The 19,162-nt window shown below is 44.7% G+C and overlaps 1 protein-coding gene across 3 annotated transcripts in view; it reads left to right on the top strand.

Annotated features, from left to right (window-relative positions):
* The window catches only part of DLGAP4 (DLG associated protein 4), a 332,898-nt gene extending 319,897 nt beyond the window's left edge, over positions 1-13,001 (top strand). For 2 of the 3 annotated variants that reach the window (XM_073309842.2, XM_073309843.2), the window contains 6 exons: positions 2,605-2,966; positions 4,843-4,934; positions 5,361-5,770; positions 7,888-7,979; positions 10,103-10,255; positions 11,176-13,001. In XM_073309842.2, the coding sequence (XP_073165943.1) occupies positions 2,605-2,966; positions 4,843-4,934; positions 5,361-5,770; positions 7,888-7,979; positions 10,103-10,255; positions 11,176-11,394 (1,328 nt within the window). In that variant the 3' untranslated portion in view covers positions 11,395-13,001. The remainder of the gene's footprint in view (positions 1-2,604; positions 2,967-4,842; positions 4,935-5,360; positions 5,771-7,887; positions 7,980-10,102; positions 10,256-11,175) is intronic. The other variant, XM_073309844.1, reaches the window with a different exon arrangement.
* The last annotated feature ends 6,161 nt before the right edge of the window (positions 13,002-19,162 follow it).

The raw sequence follows: 19,162 nt of genomic DNA on the forward strand, positions 1-19,162 counted from the left end.
ATCAGTACTCTTTGGATACGTTCACAGCCCAGCAGTAAAACAGGAGCTACTCATTGTAATGTTGCTGTAATCCAGGCTATGTCATAGGACCCCACTGTTACGATAGCAGATGACCTCATCTAAGTTAAAGTACCTGGTTAAACTTAAGCAACTTTTTAATAGTATTACTAGTGTTGTATCTAGCTCCAGAAGGATGAAGAGTCTGCATGGGAGAGACCCAGGTATTTAGGAAAGGGGTTATAGTAGTATTACTGTCAGGCTGGGTGGGAAAAGCCCGGCAGGATGGCTTCTGCTTGTCCCAAATTTAGGCCAGGTCTGCATTAGAAACTTTTGTCAGTATAGCCATATTTGTTAGGGGTGTAACTTCTCTTACAATATTTCTATACCAGAAGAAGTCGTAGCATAGGCACAGTTTATAGCAGCATAAAAGAACTTCTGTGGGTATAGCTTATTTCACTTGTAAGCTACTTAGGCGAAAGCACTTCCTTGCCAGTGTAAGCTGCATCTATGCAGGAACTTCTGCCAGTATAGAATTGTTGGCAAAACTTTTCTAGTGTAGACCTGGTCACAGCAAAATAATGGTTTGTCACATAATCATCTACAGCAACGGTTCTCAAACTGTGGGTCAGGACCCCAAAGTGGGTTAGGACCCCATTGTAATGGGTTCTCCAGGACTGGCATTAGACTTGCTGGGGCCCAGGGCCAAAGCCTGAGCCCCAAAACCTGGGGCTGAAGCCAAAGCCTAAGACCCAGCACCTGGGTCTCAGGCTTTGGTTTTGGCCCCACCTGAGGTGGTAGAGCTCAGGCGGGGTCAGGCTTCGGTCCCCACTCCTCGGGTGGTGTAGTAATTGTTGTTGTCACAAGGGAATCACGGTGCAATGAAGTTTGAGAACCCCGGTATACAGAAACTGCCAGGAATTTAAAGGAGGTGACTGGAGAATAAAATCTGCCCTTCCAGCAGGGTATCTAAAAACACTTGAAACAAAACATGCAGGTTCTCCTATACTGACTGCATGCTACTCCAGTCTCCACAACGAAGGCTGCCCACTGTCCCATCTTTACTGGGTGCCACCATGCAAAGGCATGAGTGCTGATTTAGGCTATTTCTGTCCCACTGGTTAATTCTCTGGTATTGTCCTGTTGCTATCTTTCAGTGCCATTCGGCACTTAGTTTGGGTGACTTAGTGGGAATAAACTAACTGGCTGAAGGATGGGCACATGGTTACTTTTGGTTTGCAGAAGTGGAAAGCTGGAACTCTTGTACTCGGCCTTGGGAAAATGTTTCTTAGCGATTGTTAAATTCCCACACCTACTACCGCTAGTAGATTTTTACTGTCACAGCTGGGGTGTGCGCGAGAGATGCTATTAGGAAGACTGTTAACATGAAAAGCCTTGTCCTGATTTGAATTTGGACATAACTGTGTGCCTTTAACACGTTAAAATGATCAAGTTATAACCTTGGGGCGTCCTAAGGCACACAGTTATGTCTACGCTAGGCTACTAACAGCTTCAGAATCCTAGTCTAAGCTCCTAAATGGTTAGAGCAGCAAAGTAGTCTTGCCTCCTGTGTGAGGTTCTGCAAGGATTCCGGCTCTCTTCTAGCGGTTGTAGTGTACACCTACATCTCTTGTTTGGACATACCAAAGCCTGACTGGTACATACAGTATCTCCTGGGTGTCTTGTGTTTTAAGTCTTTTTCTATGTCAGATTTGCTGAATGCTGACATGTGGATGGCCACTGACTAATTTATTTCTAGGACTCTTCTTTATTCCGAACCACTGTACTGGCATGTGTTGTGGGATGGTGGTGTTTTATCCTCGTGAATCCAAGATGACTTTCAGTTCCCTGAACTGAGCTGCATGCTGGGGAAGATGCTGGATACCTGTTTCCAACTCTCAAATCAGTCATGGCAAATAATGTACTGTGCACTCAGAGCCAGACTTGTAAAGGTATTTAGGGACCTAAATACGTAGATAGGCCCTTCTGAAAATCCTGGCATCTCTGCATCTTTAGGCACCTAAATACCTTTAAAGATTAAAAACCAACCCTTCAGGGTTTGTAAAGTGCTTTGTGACCATTATAGCTACTGCCTGCTGGAAGAAACCCTTATGGCCTCTTTCCCTTTTATAGGAACAAACGCCAGCCTGGTCCGGATACAGAAACTTGTCAACTGATGGGAACAAAGAACTGAGCGATTTGGCTTTACCAAGACATTAAACACGATTTAAAAAAAAAAAAATCAGGGTTCCACAGAACTTCTGCTTTGTGGTGGCCTTTCCCTGTCAAACACTCTAGCAGTTTGGCAGGATCTTCTTTACTACGTTTCCACCTTCCCGGCTCTCTCACATCATGTTGTTTCTCTTGAACTTTATTGCAGGATAGTGCTGGCTTCCATCCCCCTCCCCCCCCTTTAAATGCTTTGGTGTGGGTCACTCAGTGCAAGCTGTTGGCATTAGATTGGTGTTTCTGCATTTCTTCAAATTTCTACTTGGAGATTTCTCCTGAATATTATTATTGACCTGCTTTTTCTTTTTCTTTCACTGTATCTCTGTCCCGTTCTCTTCAATTCTATTCTCTTGCTCCTTCCCACCTCCGCTGTTGCAGGTTCATCATGCCTAGTGGCATATAAAAAGACACCTCCCCCCGTCCCACCTCGGACCACCTCAAAGCCGTTCATCTCTGTCACCGTGCAGAGCAGCACTGAATCAGCCCAGGACACCTACCTGGATAGCCAGGACCACAAGAGCGACGTCAACAGCCAGTCGGGACTGAGTAATTCTTCAGACAGCTTAGACAGTACCAGAACACCCAGTGTGACAAGAGGCAGCCTTGTGACTCCAGCCAGAGATGCTCCAGAGTTACCCCAGAAAAATGCAACCTTGAAAAGTGACAAAGGAACTCTGACAAGTGAAGAGCCTAAGGTGGAGAATATCCCCAAAAGGAAGCTGTCGTCTATAGGAATACAAGTATGGAATAGTTTGTACTCCGTTGTGTAACAGAGAATGTTCTTAAATGTTCTTAACTTATCTGTTTAGCATGTGTATTGTAATTAAACATGCAGCTGAACCCCCCCAAATAGCTAAAGAAATTAACCATTTTGTAGAACAATCATCCAGTGCACTCAGAGGTGAAATACAACAAAATGTTGCTATAACAGGAATGTGTTTAGTACAAAATAAAAATGTCATAAAATAATGGAGCTCTGTTAAATGGGTAATTCTCTTTAAAGGGGCTTCTTGCCAAAAGTACATATGCACAAATGCTAGAGTTTGTGCGCCATGGACTGTATTTTCAGGTCAGTCTGCATACTGTCAATACTGTCAAGCTTCATTTAAAATTCCAACTCTTCTATTCCAGAACTGTAAGCATGTTTGGGGCTGTAATGATTATGGCACCATGGATCTGATGCAGTCTACCTATGGGAGTGCCCCTCCTTCACCCCTGTTGGCTCTGTGAGAACTTCTGTTGCTGAAAGCAAACAGAAAATACAAACTAATGAAAACCAGTTGCTAGCTTTATAGCCCAGTGAAAACTGCTCAGGGAGAAGAGTGTGTATCCAAGCTTTGTCCTGCAAGGGCTTCTTTTGGAGAAGTTTAATAAATTAAAAAAAAAAAAAAAAAAAAACTACTAATCTATTTGCCTTTTGCTTGTGGACAACCTTTCAAATGCAGGTGGCTAAGCTTTATGTTCATCTGTTGTATCCACAAGCGCCTGCTGAACGTCACCTTATGACATGCTGAAGTAGTAACCTTCCCACTTGCTAGTTTAAATGCAAAACATGTGGGTTCGGCAGGTGTGACTATGGGTTTGAAAGTGCAGTTTAAAACGCATCTTCTATAGCATCAGGCTTCCCAGTTTTCTTCATCCTGTAGAAACAACCCTTTATCCAACGTAATATGCATCTCGATATAACCAGGTTAAATTCTTCTGTGTTGAAGCCATACCCAAAGCAAACAAGTTAGTCCTTGCTTACCATCTTGTCCACAGTTAATCATTCTGAATGCCATGGAAGTTCGGCAGTGCAAACTGTACCTTCAACATGAGGTTTTACTTTGGGTTGTGAATTGTTCTGCTGCTGAAATCTAGCTGGCAGAAAGAAAAGGAGTACTTGTGGCACCTTAGAGACGAACAGCTCACTTCATCCAATGTCACTTTGATATTGATTCTTCCCCACAGAAATAGTGGGAGTTGGAGCAAACAATGGTGCGGGAGAGGGGTAGAGGAAGAATTCCCTTTTTAAAGAGTCTGACCGTTTTGACCTGCTCCCCCCGACCCTATTCTCGGGTTGAGGTTCTCATGCTGTGACCTACCCTACCTCCAGTACCTGGGTTTCACCTACGGCTGCAACTAACTCCTTAGGGCTTCCATGTTGTTCTTGGGTGGGCAGAGGGAAAGTTGATGAGAGGATACTAGGCTTCAGAAAGTTTGAGAGCCCCTGTTCTAGGGATGCCGCTTTGACAGTCAAGCTGCTGCCCTCTCTTGAGCCTCAGAACGGCCATCTGCCTGCCTGCCTGCCTTGTACATGCAGCTGCTCTGAGGCACCAAAACCCTTCGCCTACGTGTTTCTATTGTGGCAGTTGATAAAGCCAGATCCAGAGTGGCTGTCTGATTACTGCAGGGCTAGGGATAAACTCCAATGTCCTCAGCAGATTGGGGCACTGGTGACTTCTCCTTAGGCTAGCAGTATTGTGCCATCCATCCTAAAACAGCCTTTGAATTGGTTTACAGCATCTGTATGCTCTGTGTGTGGTTGCAACTCTCTTGTTCTACTAACATGAATTCTAGCAGCAAGTTTTTGTTTGTTTTTGTTTGTTTGTTTGTTTTTTGTTTTTGTTTAATAAGGTTGACTGCCTTCAGCCGGTGGCAAAGGAGGAGCCCCCTACGCCAACCACCAAATTCCAGTCCATCGGAGTACAGGTAGAGGACGAGTGGCGGTAAGTGAAAGACGCAGGCTCTTTTATTTTATCCCTTTAAACTGCACTTTGCCAATTACCTGAGACCCATGTCTCAATACTAACTGTGCTGAGCAGCAGCATGTACTTTTATCAAAAAAAAGTACTTGCTCTGTAATGTAAACAGCTAAATCAATGGGCGCTTGAAATAAAAACTGAACCCAAGATGTAATTAGAGATGCACGTCAGTCATTTCGTCTGAATGGCCTAGTGCAGTAAGCAGGCAGCCTTATAATTTTGGCTGTCTGCATGTGCGGTGTGGGTATTTGTGTTTAAGGCGGTGGGGCTGAGGGGGAACAAGGCTCAGCTGCAGGCACCGTAAACAAACCCGTTGCATTGTGCACCAGTGTGTGAATCCGGCCAGTTGGAGGGCTCCCCTTCATTCTCTTGCTCCTGCTCTTTCTGCAGAAACAGCCATTCTCGCAGTATGTCCTCCAAACAGGACGCCGATTCCGATGCACAGGAACCGAATCACTCAAGCTGTAAATCGTCGGAGAGAAGCCTTGCTGATTGTCCCCCGCGCCACAACTCCGTCAGCGTTGATGCCAGTACCAGGCAACCAGCCAAGCCCTCCCAGTTCAAGAGAAATCTCTCCTATGGAGATAGTAGTGACCCAGCCCTAGAGCCTTCCTCTCTCCCTCCTCCAGACCCTTGGCTTGAGATGTCCTCCAACTCACCATCAGAACCAACACAACCAGGAGCCTGCAGGCGGGATGGGTACTGGTTTCTGAAACTGCTGCAGGCAGAAACAGAAAGGTTAGAAGGATGGTGCCGTCAGATGGACCAGGAGACCAAAGAGAACAATCTCTCTGAAGAAGGTGGGTGTTGAGAACTGCATGGCACTCGGGAGGAACATGGGGGTGTAACTGGAATGGGGAAAACTTATTTGTAGTGGCCTGATAAACTTGTGGTGGGATAAAATTTAAGAAAACAAGAATTGAAGCTGAGTAACTGGAGAATGTTCCTGGCAGTGAGGGTAGGTTTTCACTGGGATAAAAAACCCCCGTCTGGGCTGGGTCAGCTGTCTCAGGCTGCGGGGCTAAAACCCCTGCGAGAGCGGAGATACCTTGAGACTTGCTACCGTGTGGAACACCCTGACAAAGGAAAGGGGTGGTGCTGGCCAGGAAGGGACTAGATGGGATAAGTGTTAGTCTGATTCTAGAATCACACGGAGCAGGCACAGAGTGAGGTTACTTAGGAAAGTAAATGTGGGTGGTATTGCTACAGTGGGCATGATCTTTACCTAGGGCTGGGTTGTAACGCCACAAGCTGCACTGCCCTAGGAGTGACTCAGACACAAATCACTGCTCCGTTGTTTGGGAGGTATGGGATGGCTTACATCATCCCATTTACTCTTCATTTCCCCTCCCCCAGCGTCCATACATCAGGCCAGCTGTTCTGGCTGGCAAGTTGGACAAGCAGGGCAGGGCTGTTCCTACTCTTAGACCTTCCTCACCTGGTTGCTTGCAGGGGCAGTATCAGGGACCAGCTTTGCTCTCCCCCCCATGGCAGGAGCTGTGCTCTGAGCAGCCCTTACTCATTTGAGCAAGGGAGTAATAGGGGATGGGGTCCATCTAGCCCTTAGTAAATATTTCCCAGCAAATTCTTTAATGCTGAACTAAGTCTGAAAGTGTGTTTGGAGAGTCCAGCTCATGCCCAGCAAACCAGACCCAAATACTAAAAACAGTTAAAGCCCAGAAAATGAATAGGTAAAGGATCTGTCATTGAGCTCCTCACTGCCATATGATCCTGCAGTGCATTTGAGAGTTCTTGCTTTGTCTTCAGCTGAACCTCCAGTAGTAAAAAGCCCAAACGCCTCTATTGGTGGCAAGAGAGGACAATGTTTCCACACCTAAGAGCACCGCTGAGCACGCTGAGGAAGAGTCTTTAAATCCTGGGACTTCAACACTTCGTTCTGCTAAATATTTATGAACTGCTCAATGTTTAAACCTTTCTGTGAAAAGAGATGGTTGATTTGCCCTCCTCATGATCCTCTTGTATTTTGGAAGAGTGGGTTAAGGTCTGTCTGACTGCATGTGCCTGCAGGTCAGGGGCATTGCACATTCAATGGTGGCTCGCCTATAGATTGTGCCTTAAAAGGCTTGTCATCCAACCTTGCTGTAGGCTCTAATCTAATGATTTTAGTGCCCTCTGTTTTAGGAAGCATCGCGCTATAGATATCAATAGTACTGTGTACAAATTGGACAATAGGTGAAGCAATCTATCACAGCTGGAATGCGGCTTCCCTTCTCTGTAGAATTAGGGGTCTCTGGAATTCACTTTCTCTAAATACATATTGGGGAAGAGGGGTTCTAGAGGATATCAAACTGGCTTCTAGGGACAAGTCTATGGTACAAAACAAAAAACCTGCAGCAGGTGAGTCTCAGAATCCGGGTCAGCTGACTTGGACTTGCGGTCTCACACTATGGGACTGAAAATAGCAGTGTAGATGTTTAGGCTCAGGTGGCTCCGGCCCAACCCCCAAACATCTACACTGCTGTTTTTAGCCCCGTAGCTCGAGCCCAAGTCAGTTGACCGGACTCTGAGACTTGCTGCCACAGGTCTCTCTTTGCAGTGTAAAGCATACCCAAAAACGATTCCTCTGCCTAGGAACTTCAGTAAAACTCTACTGCAAAAACAGAATCTTGTGGCAGCGTGGCTGTCTGCCATCCTTGATGGGTCTCTTGGCAGTAGAACAAGGGAAAACAAAGTATACAGAGACCTAGGGGCAATGCATCCATTTGTAACAATAGATCGTTCGTGACATGGCTTGTTTAAAACATGAGTGTAAAACACAATTTTGCTCGTAGAACGAGTATAAGCCAATGTGTATATATGCTAGGAAGCATCTTAACGTTTTGAAAAATTCTTGTTTGCTACATTCAGATGTTTTTATTTCGTATCTAACGTCTCAAATTTCTTTTTCTTTCTTTAGTCTTAGGGAAAGTCCTCAGCGCAGTGGGCAGCGCACAGTTACTAATGTCACAAAAGTTCCAGCAGTTCCGGGGCCTCTGTGAGCAAAACTTGGTGAGTAGAAGTAACTTTGTAAAATGGCAGTAGTCTAACCACAGCTCTGTACTGCTAAGCTGAAGCAGCTCTGTGTATAATACAACCGGGCTGTTTCCTGGTGCTAAAGATGGATGATGCTTTTTAAAATAAAAACTAAGTGGGTCTCACAAGCTATGCGGTAACAGGAGGCTGACTTTCTTAACATGCACTTACTGTCAGTGTAGCAACCGAAGAGGGGTAGCTTGGGCACCTCACACATTTTCTTGTTGTATGTGTGCAACATTAAAGCCATGTTCTGCCCTGGGATGCCTGCTCGTGATTCTCACTGATATCAGTGGTAGCCAAGCACACCTATTGGGAGGCATAATTTGGCTCGAGTATTTATCAGAGAGGATTGAAACAAATGTCTGTCTGTAATTTGCTCGAGGCTTGAATCCTGGTCGGCTGCAGAGAGATTCTGCATTCCGAATGCCTGCTTGAGCCATGTATTTTATTATTCTGAAATATTTTTTAAGATGAACTGCAAAGGGTTAGCCAAAAATGAAGTGTTTATAAAAAGCCCCCAAATCCTCTCAGAATACGCTTACCCTGCATGGCTGATGGAACCATCCCCACAGTACTGATTCCAGTTGCTTGTAAAATGCTGTGTGTGACTCAGACTTCTTCAAATGTGGCGAAGTTGCTTGTCCTGGCTTAGGTCTCAACAGGACCAACTTAAAATTTTTAAAATGTATTTTTAGATTTATCCGAGGGTGAAAGCCCTTCTGATGTTTAAGGAACACTTCAGTCAGGGCTCAGTAGCTTTTATTGAAACCTTCTGGGGAAAATAATTTAGCCTTCAGGGTGAGGTATGAGTCAAACTGCAGCCCCAGTGGACATTTCTTGGAAAAGTTTTATGGGCCATGAAAATAAGGGGTAGTGCTGAATGACTGCTTTTGGTTGTGCTGATAGCTGTAATGACATTTGCACTGGCAGAGAATCCAGGGGCCAGACTTTCTGGAAAGCTCAGCATGTTGGGTGCATGCTGAGTATGGAGATCTTTTAAAAATCTGACACCAGATGTGTGTGCTGAGCACTCTGAAAACCAGGTCCATGTGTAGAGCTCAGATTCTTCAGGGACCCAACTCCAGTTCACTTGGAACAGCTAGCTGTTTGGAGAAACTTCTGTCATCTATTTAGAATCTTTCAAACCAGTTGTGGGTTACTGTTAAACTCCCACAGTTCCATTTCAGAGAGAATGTGTTTTACTTCTGACCAAGTTCTAGCAGAAACAAACAGCTTGTTTGTATTTCTGTGTATCAAGTGGCACTCAGGTTCTCAGGCTTTATCCCATTTGGTCTGATTATGGTTTGTCCAGTTTTGTTGTTTCAAGTATTACCATAGCATCTGGATGCCTAAAAAAGAAACCACAAATTTTCTGGTCTCTGAACTCAAACTTAGGACTTCTGGTATGGTAGCTCTGCGGGATTAGCACTAGGCTAAGCAGCCGTCTTTCTTCCTGCTACCAACATGTACTTGGATTCTAGACTGGGTCTCTCCTGTGGTAAATGTTGTCAGGGTTGGCCATGACCAAGGCATTGTAAGTGACATCTGTCTGTCTACGGGAGACAGAACTTTCTCTGGGGCTGATCAGAAGCTGTGGAATGAACTCCCCCAAGTACTAAGGAACAGCATAAACATCACCACCTTCACTCCAAGTGCAAGGCACAATTTTTTGTCTGTCTTCTGTAATGTAAACATATAGCAACATGTATATTTTTGAAAATCCCTATCAAAACAAGATATTCCACTGCACACACGTCTCTCCTGGAGAGAGAATGAGAGTGGGGGGAAAAAAGACCGATATGTAGTCACATTGCTTATTGCACTGTTGGAATGTGCTCATACTATGCTGATGGGTACAGTACAAGAACCTATAGAGAAGAGAACATGCACTGTGTGGTGAAGATGAGACATTTTGGTTGTCCTCTTCCTATGGATACTTTAGAGAAATGTCTGCAGTTTCAGTCCCAGCCAGTAGATGTCGACATGAGCTGAGAATTGCAAAGGGTAAAAGTGTAATGTAGCACAGACTACTGTAATCTCATGACTTCGGTGACATGCTGTTTCTGATTTTCTTGTTGATACCCTCTCCCTTGCAGAACCCCAATGCCAATCCCAGACCCACAGCCCAGGACCTGGCTGGGTTTTGGGATCTCTTGCAGTTGTCCATTGAAGACATCAGCATGAAATTTGATGAGCTCTACCACCTAAAGGCTAACAGCTGGCAACTGGCAGAAACACCGGAGAAGAAGGTGAGCATGGGGCAGTTCAGAGAGGCCAAACTATTGTGCACTCTGCTGAGTCAGCAATAGCCCTTCTGTTGTAGCTCTGTGTTCTTAAACTACCATTTCATGGATTAGATTTCTGAAACTGCTGCTGTCTTCTGCTTGCTGCGTACTCTCTACCTTTTCTTAATGCATGTAATCATAATAATGTTTTCTGCATGTTCAAAAGCAGAAAAGATTACCCCTACATGTAATCTCCTGTGAGGTGCATCAAGAAGATTCCTATAGAATAAATTAAAATGAGTTTTAGAAACTCCTTAAACCTTCAGGGGAAAAGTGTTTGGGGGGGTCAAGGGTAGATGAGTAAATAGCACACATTTACATAGCGGGAGGTGACAGGCTCTTTGTTAAATGGATGTTGGATAAAGAGGCTAAGTTTTTACTGAATAGGCTGTAATCAGTACCTGTGAGAACCATGTCACTTTAAACCAATGTGTGTGCTTTATTTCTATGCCTACATCAGTTCTGCAATGTGGGGGGACATGAGTTGCAGCTCACTATGTATTATAAAGCTTATATTGCACACTGTAGGTCTGCCTCTTAAAGTCCAGCTGTGTTAATCTTCTCAATGTGCTCTGACCCATCATTAAGCCCTAGGAGCAACCTTCAAACCCATATCTGCTTCCTGGGGTGGGATTCTGTGCCACCAGAGAGTGAGACTAAATGCATTGTCTGTTAAATGGAAAGCAGAGAGTAAAAACTGTATGTAACAGAAGTGTCTTGGACCAGAATCCTTTCTCCTCATTCACTTGATGCTCCGTTGCTGAAAGGCATGTCCCCCTTTGGGCCACAAACCATTCCCTCTCCTTGTTGTCTCAGAAGCGAGAGAACTTTTGTATGAGCATTTTTATTTTATGTTTTGTCTGTCTTCTTACTGTCTCTTAAAGGAAGAGAAGAAACCACCCCCTCCAGTGCCAAAGAAGCCAGCCAAGCCCAAAACCCCACTGAACCGGGACAAAGCCTCTGACTCTGTGGATAAGCAACGCCAGGAAGCTCGCAAGCGTCTCATGGCAGCCAAGCGGGCTGCTTCTGTCCGGCAGAATTCTGCCACGGAGAGCGCGGACAGCATTGAAATCTACGTCCCTGAGGCACAGACCCGCCTTTGAGCAAAGGGGAAGAGGAAGGAAACACATGTTTTTCTAAATCATTAAAGAGGAAAAAAAATTCTCTCTGAACTTAGTGTGATTTATTCAGTCTAGAGACGCTGAGCCAACCTGGCAAAGGGCTCCCAATTCGGCTTTTTTTCTCTCAGCTTTAAGTAATGAAGATTTTAAAAAAATTCCACACATAACAAGAACAAAAATTCCCCCTCTTGTTTTCTCTCACTGGCTATGGTGTTGCTGAACAGACTGAAAAGACTCCTGGAAGCCCCAGCCCCTCAGACTTGGAACTTCAATCTTTTTACTTGTTCAATCTAATGAGAATTATTAGCTTGTTTACAAGAAGAGGACGACAAAAAAATGAAGCCTTGAGCACTTGCCATGCTGTGTTCTTTCTCCTTCTCCTCAGCTCTGTTCTTCCTTATCCTTAGGGTTTTTTTCTTCTACCTCTTATTCTACCCTGTCCACCCCCTCTCTCCCACTTTTTGCATGGCTTTGTTTACTGTGTTAGAAATAACCTCTCTTCCACAGAGCTCCCGAAGAGAACATCTGTTCAGCCTGTACTGTTGTTGCACTCTGCTAGCAAGCAGCCTTTCTTTCTTTTTCCTTTAGTGGGGGGGAGGGTAGAGGGGCAAAGTGCAGGGGCAGGGCAGCAGGGTTCACATATCGATGTATTTGTTTGAAACGGAAGGAGGAAAAGCTCTGTGGAATGTAATGCAGAGTCCTTAATGCAGCCTGGAAGCAAATGTGTGCAATAAGATGGTGATGGGTGCAGCGCTTCGTTGTCTGATTCCAAAAGAAAGAGGGCCCCACTCCAGGCACAGGATGGGAGCTGGAAGGATGATGTGGTGGAACAATGTGACCCCTGTACATACACACACACGCACACATACACTTATTTTGTCCCCTTCTACACATTTTATTTTCCTGAGAATCACTTGTTATAAAAGCAGTTGCTACACAGTGGAGACCTGTTGGAAGGGGGAGGAAGAGGGTAATGATAGGGTATTTCAGGGTGGAGGACTGGGTTTTCTACAAAAAGAAGGGGGAGGGTGGCTAATGGCAGGCTGGCAGCCGGCCTACCTGTATGTATGTGTACATATGCACATATACACTTACTAGGATCTGTATATTTAATGCATACACACGTATACATACCCATACACACGTGCAAGTGGTGTATTAAAAGCACCTCAGTGAGAGTGGATGTATGTATAGCATATATTTTTACATGTACTATATCTAGATGTGTGTAAAAGTGTGTGTAAAAATATATACCCTGTGTGTAATCAGATTATTTTTCCTTGTATCCCGTGCTTTTTTTGGTGGGGAGGGAGGGGTTGCTAAATATTTTGATCCTTTTTAGCTCCTTCTTCCGCCTCACTCCTCCTCTTCAGTTTAGCTTCTTGGAGTCGGGACTGAATGCCAGCAGCGCATTCTTTTCCACCCTCCCCAAAAGGAATACTTGCCCCCAAGTTAAGCAATCATGTTGTTTGAGTGGGGAGATCTTGTCTGTTTCATGTGGGGGAAATCCCAGAGGAATTTAAATCAGGGTGTTGGTGATCAAAAAGGAGAAAAAAATAAAATAAAAAGCTAAATCCTATCTAAGTGAACACTGTATACTGTGTTTATGCATATATAGTATGAAAGATTTCTCCTCCTACCATATAAATCTCGTAGCCTGCAATGACCATAAACAGTGGCTCAAATCTAGCATTGGCTTTTAACTTTATGGGTAGAAGATGTTGACTTGCTGGATTTTTTTTTTAAATAAGGCTTTTTAGAGTTTCTTAGCATTCTAAAACTAGGAACATGTAGAATGTGAGTTCATCTTAATCACGTTTCCAAAGGTACCCAGACTGCTGGGGTACTCTCCCCAAAGCAGTTGAGCAGTTGTTTTCTGGGCTCAGTGTTAGGGGCTGTAGCCTGTTTTGCTGAGCTGAAAAACCTCTTTAAATGGCGTGGGGACCATTCACACTGCCTCAGTCAATCATACCTGGTCTACTGCCCAAAGAGTTCCAAGCATATTCCCTGGGTTCTGGCCAGGCACAGTGAAGCAGGGCATGTATAATGAGTTTATGGTGGGTAAGATATATTGTCAGTGTCTCAAGCCATGGTAGATAATCAGAAGCAAGTGTATGCCTCTCTGCCAGACTTTTGTTATATCAGTATCTCCTTACTTTCCTGCAGGAATAAGGTTTAATAGAGCAAGGACAGTTGGCTGATAAAACAAAATTCAAAACTAACCTCAGTTTATAGCTCTGATATTTCCCCCCTTTAAAAAAAAAAAAAAAGACCATATTCTTGGTTTTTGTTTTTTTAATGGGCTTCTTAACCTCTAGGGCACAGTTGAGTTGTTTAAACGACATGGACGTGACTTCTCTGTAATATCTGTGAACTGATGCACTAGACTGTGGGTCTGTAGACGTACTGTATGTGTGTGATTGTGTACTAGTGTATTTCAGTGTTCACTTCAAGGGTTTGAATGCAATCTAAGTCTCCCATTTCTCCAGCATACCTCGTAACCCCTTGAGAGCCGGTCAACAGTTGGGGAGATGTAATTTGCACATGCAAATTAATTTTTTTTCCCCCCTAATAGGGTGACGTGGTAGCAACAGACCTACCTCCTGATCTAGAGCTAATAGCACAGTCATTGACATTGAAATAGGCTTCTGACCATGAAAGGGGATGTTATCACCACCTCGATTATTCTTGAGTCCAGGAATTAAATTTGGTTTTAGGTGTTATGAAGATACGATCCAGCTGGCCTCCTAGGCTCAAGTCATTTTGATTTATTCAAAGGGCAGCAATACATCAAACCTAATAAATAAACTCTCTCCTTGTGCCTCCCACAGCCCTGTGCTGATCCTTGTCATTTTGACTATAAACGCTGGGAGGCGGGCAACTTTGTTTCATCTTGGGAGTGGTTCTGGTCCATTCAGTGCAGAAACAGTTCCGTTTCAGGTGTCCTTACCGCTTGACCACTCTCATTTTCCCCAGTCAGCCCCCAAATGGAAAGTAGGTACAACCTCTGTTCTCAAGGTAGTGGGAAAAGAGGAAAGACTGTTCCCAACCTCTAGTTTAAGATCAGCCTAATAATATAGCAATAGTGTTAATAATTTGGGGGGTGGAGGGGAGGGAGAAGGAATAATGCTGAGTATTTTTCCCTTTCACAGACGGAGCTTCTTGTTTTTAGTAGTCTAAGGAGATTCTCGAAGGAAACAGCCACAACTGAAGTGATTGGAATTACAGGAAATCTATAGTGGTTATGAAAATCCTAAACCTAAACCCTATTTCTTGAAACTGTGCTTAATAGAGGTTTCTATAGCTCTAATTATCTAATACTATGTCGATGTGATTTTTTTTAATTGTACATACAGTGCTACAATTAACATGATCTTGTTCTTAAATCTTGAATTGTGCGAAACTTCCTGCAATGATCTAGTCTCCTTTACTTCACTTTAGCTCCAGGGCAGAAGTAAGGAGCTGTCTAGCCCCATGTTTGTTAATCTTCCCTAAGTTGTTTTTTTAAAATGTGACTTGAATTCCACAGGAAGCCTTATATCTAGACTGATGCCCAACACTTTGTAATGCGAACCTTGCTGCCATTGTAGACTAGTAAAAAGATGGCACCTTGCTGGTGCCCTTTTGCTTTTGTCTCTTGCACTTTGTGACTTCCAATCTACGCATCAGCTTCCTAGGGTGGGTCCATATGCATAGGAAAACCTACAATGGCAGGGAGTCATACTCTAACACAGGAGGATTAATGGTTTGCTGCAGTCTGCACAGGTGACCAAACAAGTTATAAATTGGCCTGAGCTGCTGTTATGTTGGTTGTATTACAGTAGCGCTTAAGCCCCAAGCAAGGATCAGGGCCTTAGTTCGCTAGGTGCCATAGAGGTACATTCCCTTCCGTAGAGAGCTTGCTCACTATGATTATGATAACATGCAAAACAGTGTCTGACCCAGCCTTGGAATAGCTCAATGGTTTGAGCATTGGCCTGCTAAACCCAGGGTTGTGAGTTCAATCCTTGAGGGGGCCGTTTAGGGATCTGGGGCAAAAATTGGGGATTGGTCCTGCTTTGAGAAAGTGGGGGAGGGATAGAGCAAGTGGGGGAGGGATAGCTCAGTGGTTTGAGCATTGGCCTGCTAAACCCAGGGTTGTGAGCTCAATCCTTGAGGGGGCCATTTAGGGATCTGGGGCAAAAATTGGGGATTGGCCCTGCTTTGAGCAGGGGGTTGGACTAGATGACCTCCTGAGGTCCCTTCCAACCCTGATACTCTGTGATTCTGTGAGTGGGTAGAAGCATAAGGTGATGGTAAATGAAAGATGCAGTGTATAATGAGCAGTAGTCTACCTACCATCTGCCAAGCCATGGTCCAAAAGAGTTTTCTAGGCATTGTGGGAGAGGAAAGTCATATGAAGGAGGATGTGGCATTGTCTCTGTTGTGATTCTCTACCGTAGCAAACTTTTCAGTGTAAGTGGGGCCCTTCTGTTGGTAAAGAAGCTAGCAGTCTGGTTACTGGGCACTCCTACTTCGTGTAGACTGAAGATCTGGCTTCACAAGAGCGCTCTGTTTTAAAGGGTGAAAGTATCCTCCTGCCTGTTACTTCCCACTGCCTAAAGAGGTAGTCTTTATTTAATGTGTTTGGGGAGGGAAACAGTAATATACTATGTATGGTTTGTTAGATACCCTTTCTTGTATGTTCTGATGTATAATCTCGCTCTCTACTTGGCTGTAGCGTATGGGACTCACTCAAGGCTGCTTCTACAAGCTTCTGTGATCATAGTGTGCTTTGGTAGGTCCCTCTCTTATGCCGCTACAAATTGGGTGCACTCTGAAACGAAAGCAGCAACAAATACATTTTTTTAAAAAAATGCTCTAGCAGTAACAAAGTGCATTTCTAAAATGTAACGATGGCACGTGTAAGCTGGTATATATCTACAAGCAAAGCTCTGGGTCTTACACCTGTTTGCGTCTGCCAAGCTTGGACAAGGCATAATGGTGGGATGGCAAAGAGGGATCAAAGGTTCCATGCCTTCATCTGCTCTTTTGCCCTTAACTCACTTCCCTGCTGCCAGATACGTGCTTGTTAATGCCCTCCTGGAGTTAGAGAACCGACTGTGCCACACGGTTTAAGAAAACCTCTCCCTGTGTGGAAAAATAGGACAGTCAGTGGAATGTGACTCAAAGCTTCTGGAGTGCTTAGATACATGGCATGTCATCCTAAGCACTGTGCCCCAGTGGTGAAAATGACCTGGCCGACCTACTAGATGATGTCCTTGCATTTGGAGGTTTTTAGACTAGAAAATGCAGGTCTCTTCCAGCTTGATCCTGGTCCATTTCTTGCATTTTAGACTTGGTGTTACGTAGACTTGCGAACGGCTACTTTAGAGAACAGAAAGGCTTCTCCAAGTTCAAATTGAATCTCTACATATGCCATTTAGAATAAATGAATAAAACTCTGGTAATTATATGGATATGGTAATCAGCTTTTTTCCAATGCGCATGGCCACTCTAATGGTATTACATTATTACTTGGAGCTCCTTTCTGTTTTATCAGTAGGAGTGTGCGCGTATATCTTGGCTCTTGTTCTCTGGCCTTTTGTACTAGCAGAATCGGTAGGGTTAGGGGACGTGGTGAGTTTGTCTATGCCACAGCTTTCACCATGGGGCTGATGGCTATGGTTCCTGGTCTAATTCTATCTGTGTGATCACTCTCCTGTGTAAAGATCTCACCCATGTCTTCAACCCCAGTGGTGCCAGAAGCACATGGTATTGAGGTAGTTACATCAGAGTATGCTGAAGATAATTGCTGGGTGGTGAGCACTGTGGAGTGGAGTTTATATGAATATATTCCCAGCTTTTAAAAGCACAAGTGCTAATTAGGTGGAGGTGTACTCAGACCCTTGGTCAAAATATGATGGACAGTGCAGAATGGTAAGACATCAAGAAGGCTAAACAATCCTACAAAGGTTTTCATGTGCTGATCCCTGTGAGTATTCGTAGTGGCTGTGCATGCACTCTGCACCCAGGACCAGAAATTTTTCAATAGCAGTGTCTGTTGATCCATGCCTTCACCGCCTTGTGTTTGCAACCAAGGACATAGGAGGTGGCATGGACCGACCGCCTCTCGAGTTTCTTTTTAACACTATCGTGTCACCAGAGGACCTATGAGCCACTGAGAAAATGCCAGTGCATGCAGTCTGGCAGGCACACCCACCCCACCACTATTCCCTCTGTAGATTCAGCAGTCTACCAAGGGGATGTTCAAGAGCTATCAACCAATCCACACATCATGACTCTCCCCCACCTCTTGGTGGCTGCCTGGCACATTTCCTTCTGATGAGGCAGTTTGACATCAAACAAATGGGGTTTTTAGACATCATTGCATCCAGCAATATGATCAAATTCCTTCCCTATGCCACCCAAAACTCATTTCCCTGTCCCTATTCAGGGACTCCTCTCCCAAGAGCATTCTCAAACAGGAGCTGGACTCTCCAATTCATTTAGGGGCTAGGGAGCCAGTACCTCCTCATTACAAGGGGAGGGACTTTAACTCCAAATACTTCCTAATCCCCCAAAAGAAGAGGGGCTGGAGACCCATCCTGGACCTAAGGTAGGTGAATGACTTCATCTGCCCCTCAAGATTCAGGATAGTTGTCCTCGGCAACACAATCCCCTCCCTGAACAAAGGTGACTTTTTGCAGGTCTCAGTTTGAAAGATGCCTACAGTATTTTCATATAGACCTTCACTCAGTGCACAGGAGATACCTGGGTTTTACGGTGGACCTAGAGCATTTCCAAAACAAGGTGTTCCCCTTCAGCCTTTCAGAGGCCCCGAGGGTTTTTACCAACATCATGGCTGTGAGGGCAATGCACCTTTGTATCCCTGTATTTCTCTACCTAGACAACTGGCTGTTCATGGGACGATCGTATCAGGAGGTACAGGTAGCAGTCACCACCTTACTTGACCTGTGTCACTCCTTGGGGCTTCTGGGAAATCTAGGAAAGTCAGCTTTAACACCCACAACTACTATAAAATTGTTTGGAGCAAATCTAGACTCTCTCCGAGACGGGCTACTTACCTCAAGACAGGTTTGCCACAGTGACAGACTTCATTATTCAACTTTTGGCTCAGCCCTCAGCTGACAATCCATCTGCATCCGCCTCTGCTTTGATCTTGTGGAATCCCCTCCCCCCTCAGTCTGGCCGGGCTCATTGTACCAGAGCTCAGGCTGCCTCTGTGGCTCACCTGCAAGGAACCCCACTCTTGGAGAGCTGTAGAGCAGCCACCTGGGGCTCCATTCATTTACCAGGTTTCAGAGTAGCAGCCGTGTTAGTCTGTATCCGCAAAAAGAAAAGGAGGACTTGTGGCACCTTAGAGACTAACCAATTTATTTGAGCATAAGCTTTCATGAGCTACAGCTCACTTCATCGGATGCATTCCTGTAGCTCACGAAAGCTTATGCTCAAATTTGTTACCCTCTAAGGTGCCACAAGTCCTCCTATTCATTTACCAGGCACTATGCCTTGATTTAAGCTTCGCCGGGGATGCTTCCTTAAGGTTCAGCAATCCTCCAAACTGGGGTGCAGAGCACATCCTCCCACTGGCCTCAATTAATACAACTTAGGAGTCACCCAGAGTGAATTATCCATGGGGACCAGGGCTTCAAAAAGAAAAGAAGGTTACTTCTCTTATGGTAAGTGGAGTTCTTAGAGATATGCAGTCCCTGTGGATATTCATGTCCTGTCCTCCTTCCTCTGCTCT

The sequence above is a fragment of the Lepidochelys kempii genome, chromosome 13, assembly GCF_965140285.1.
Source record: "Lepidochelys kempii isolate rLepKem1 chromosome 13, rLepKem1.hap1, whole genome shotgun sequence".
Lineage (NCBI taxonomy): Eukaryota > Metazoa > Chordata > Testudines > Cheloniidae > Lepidochelys > Lepidochelys kempii.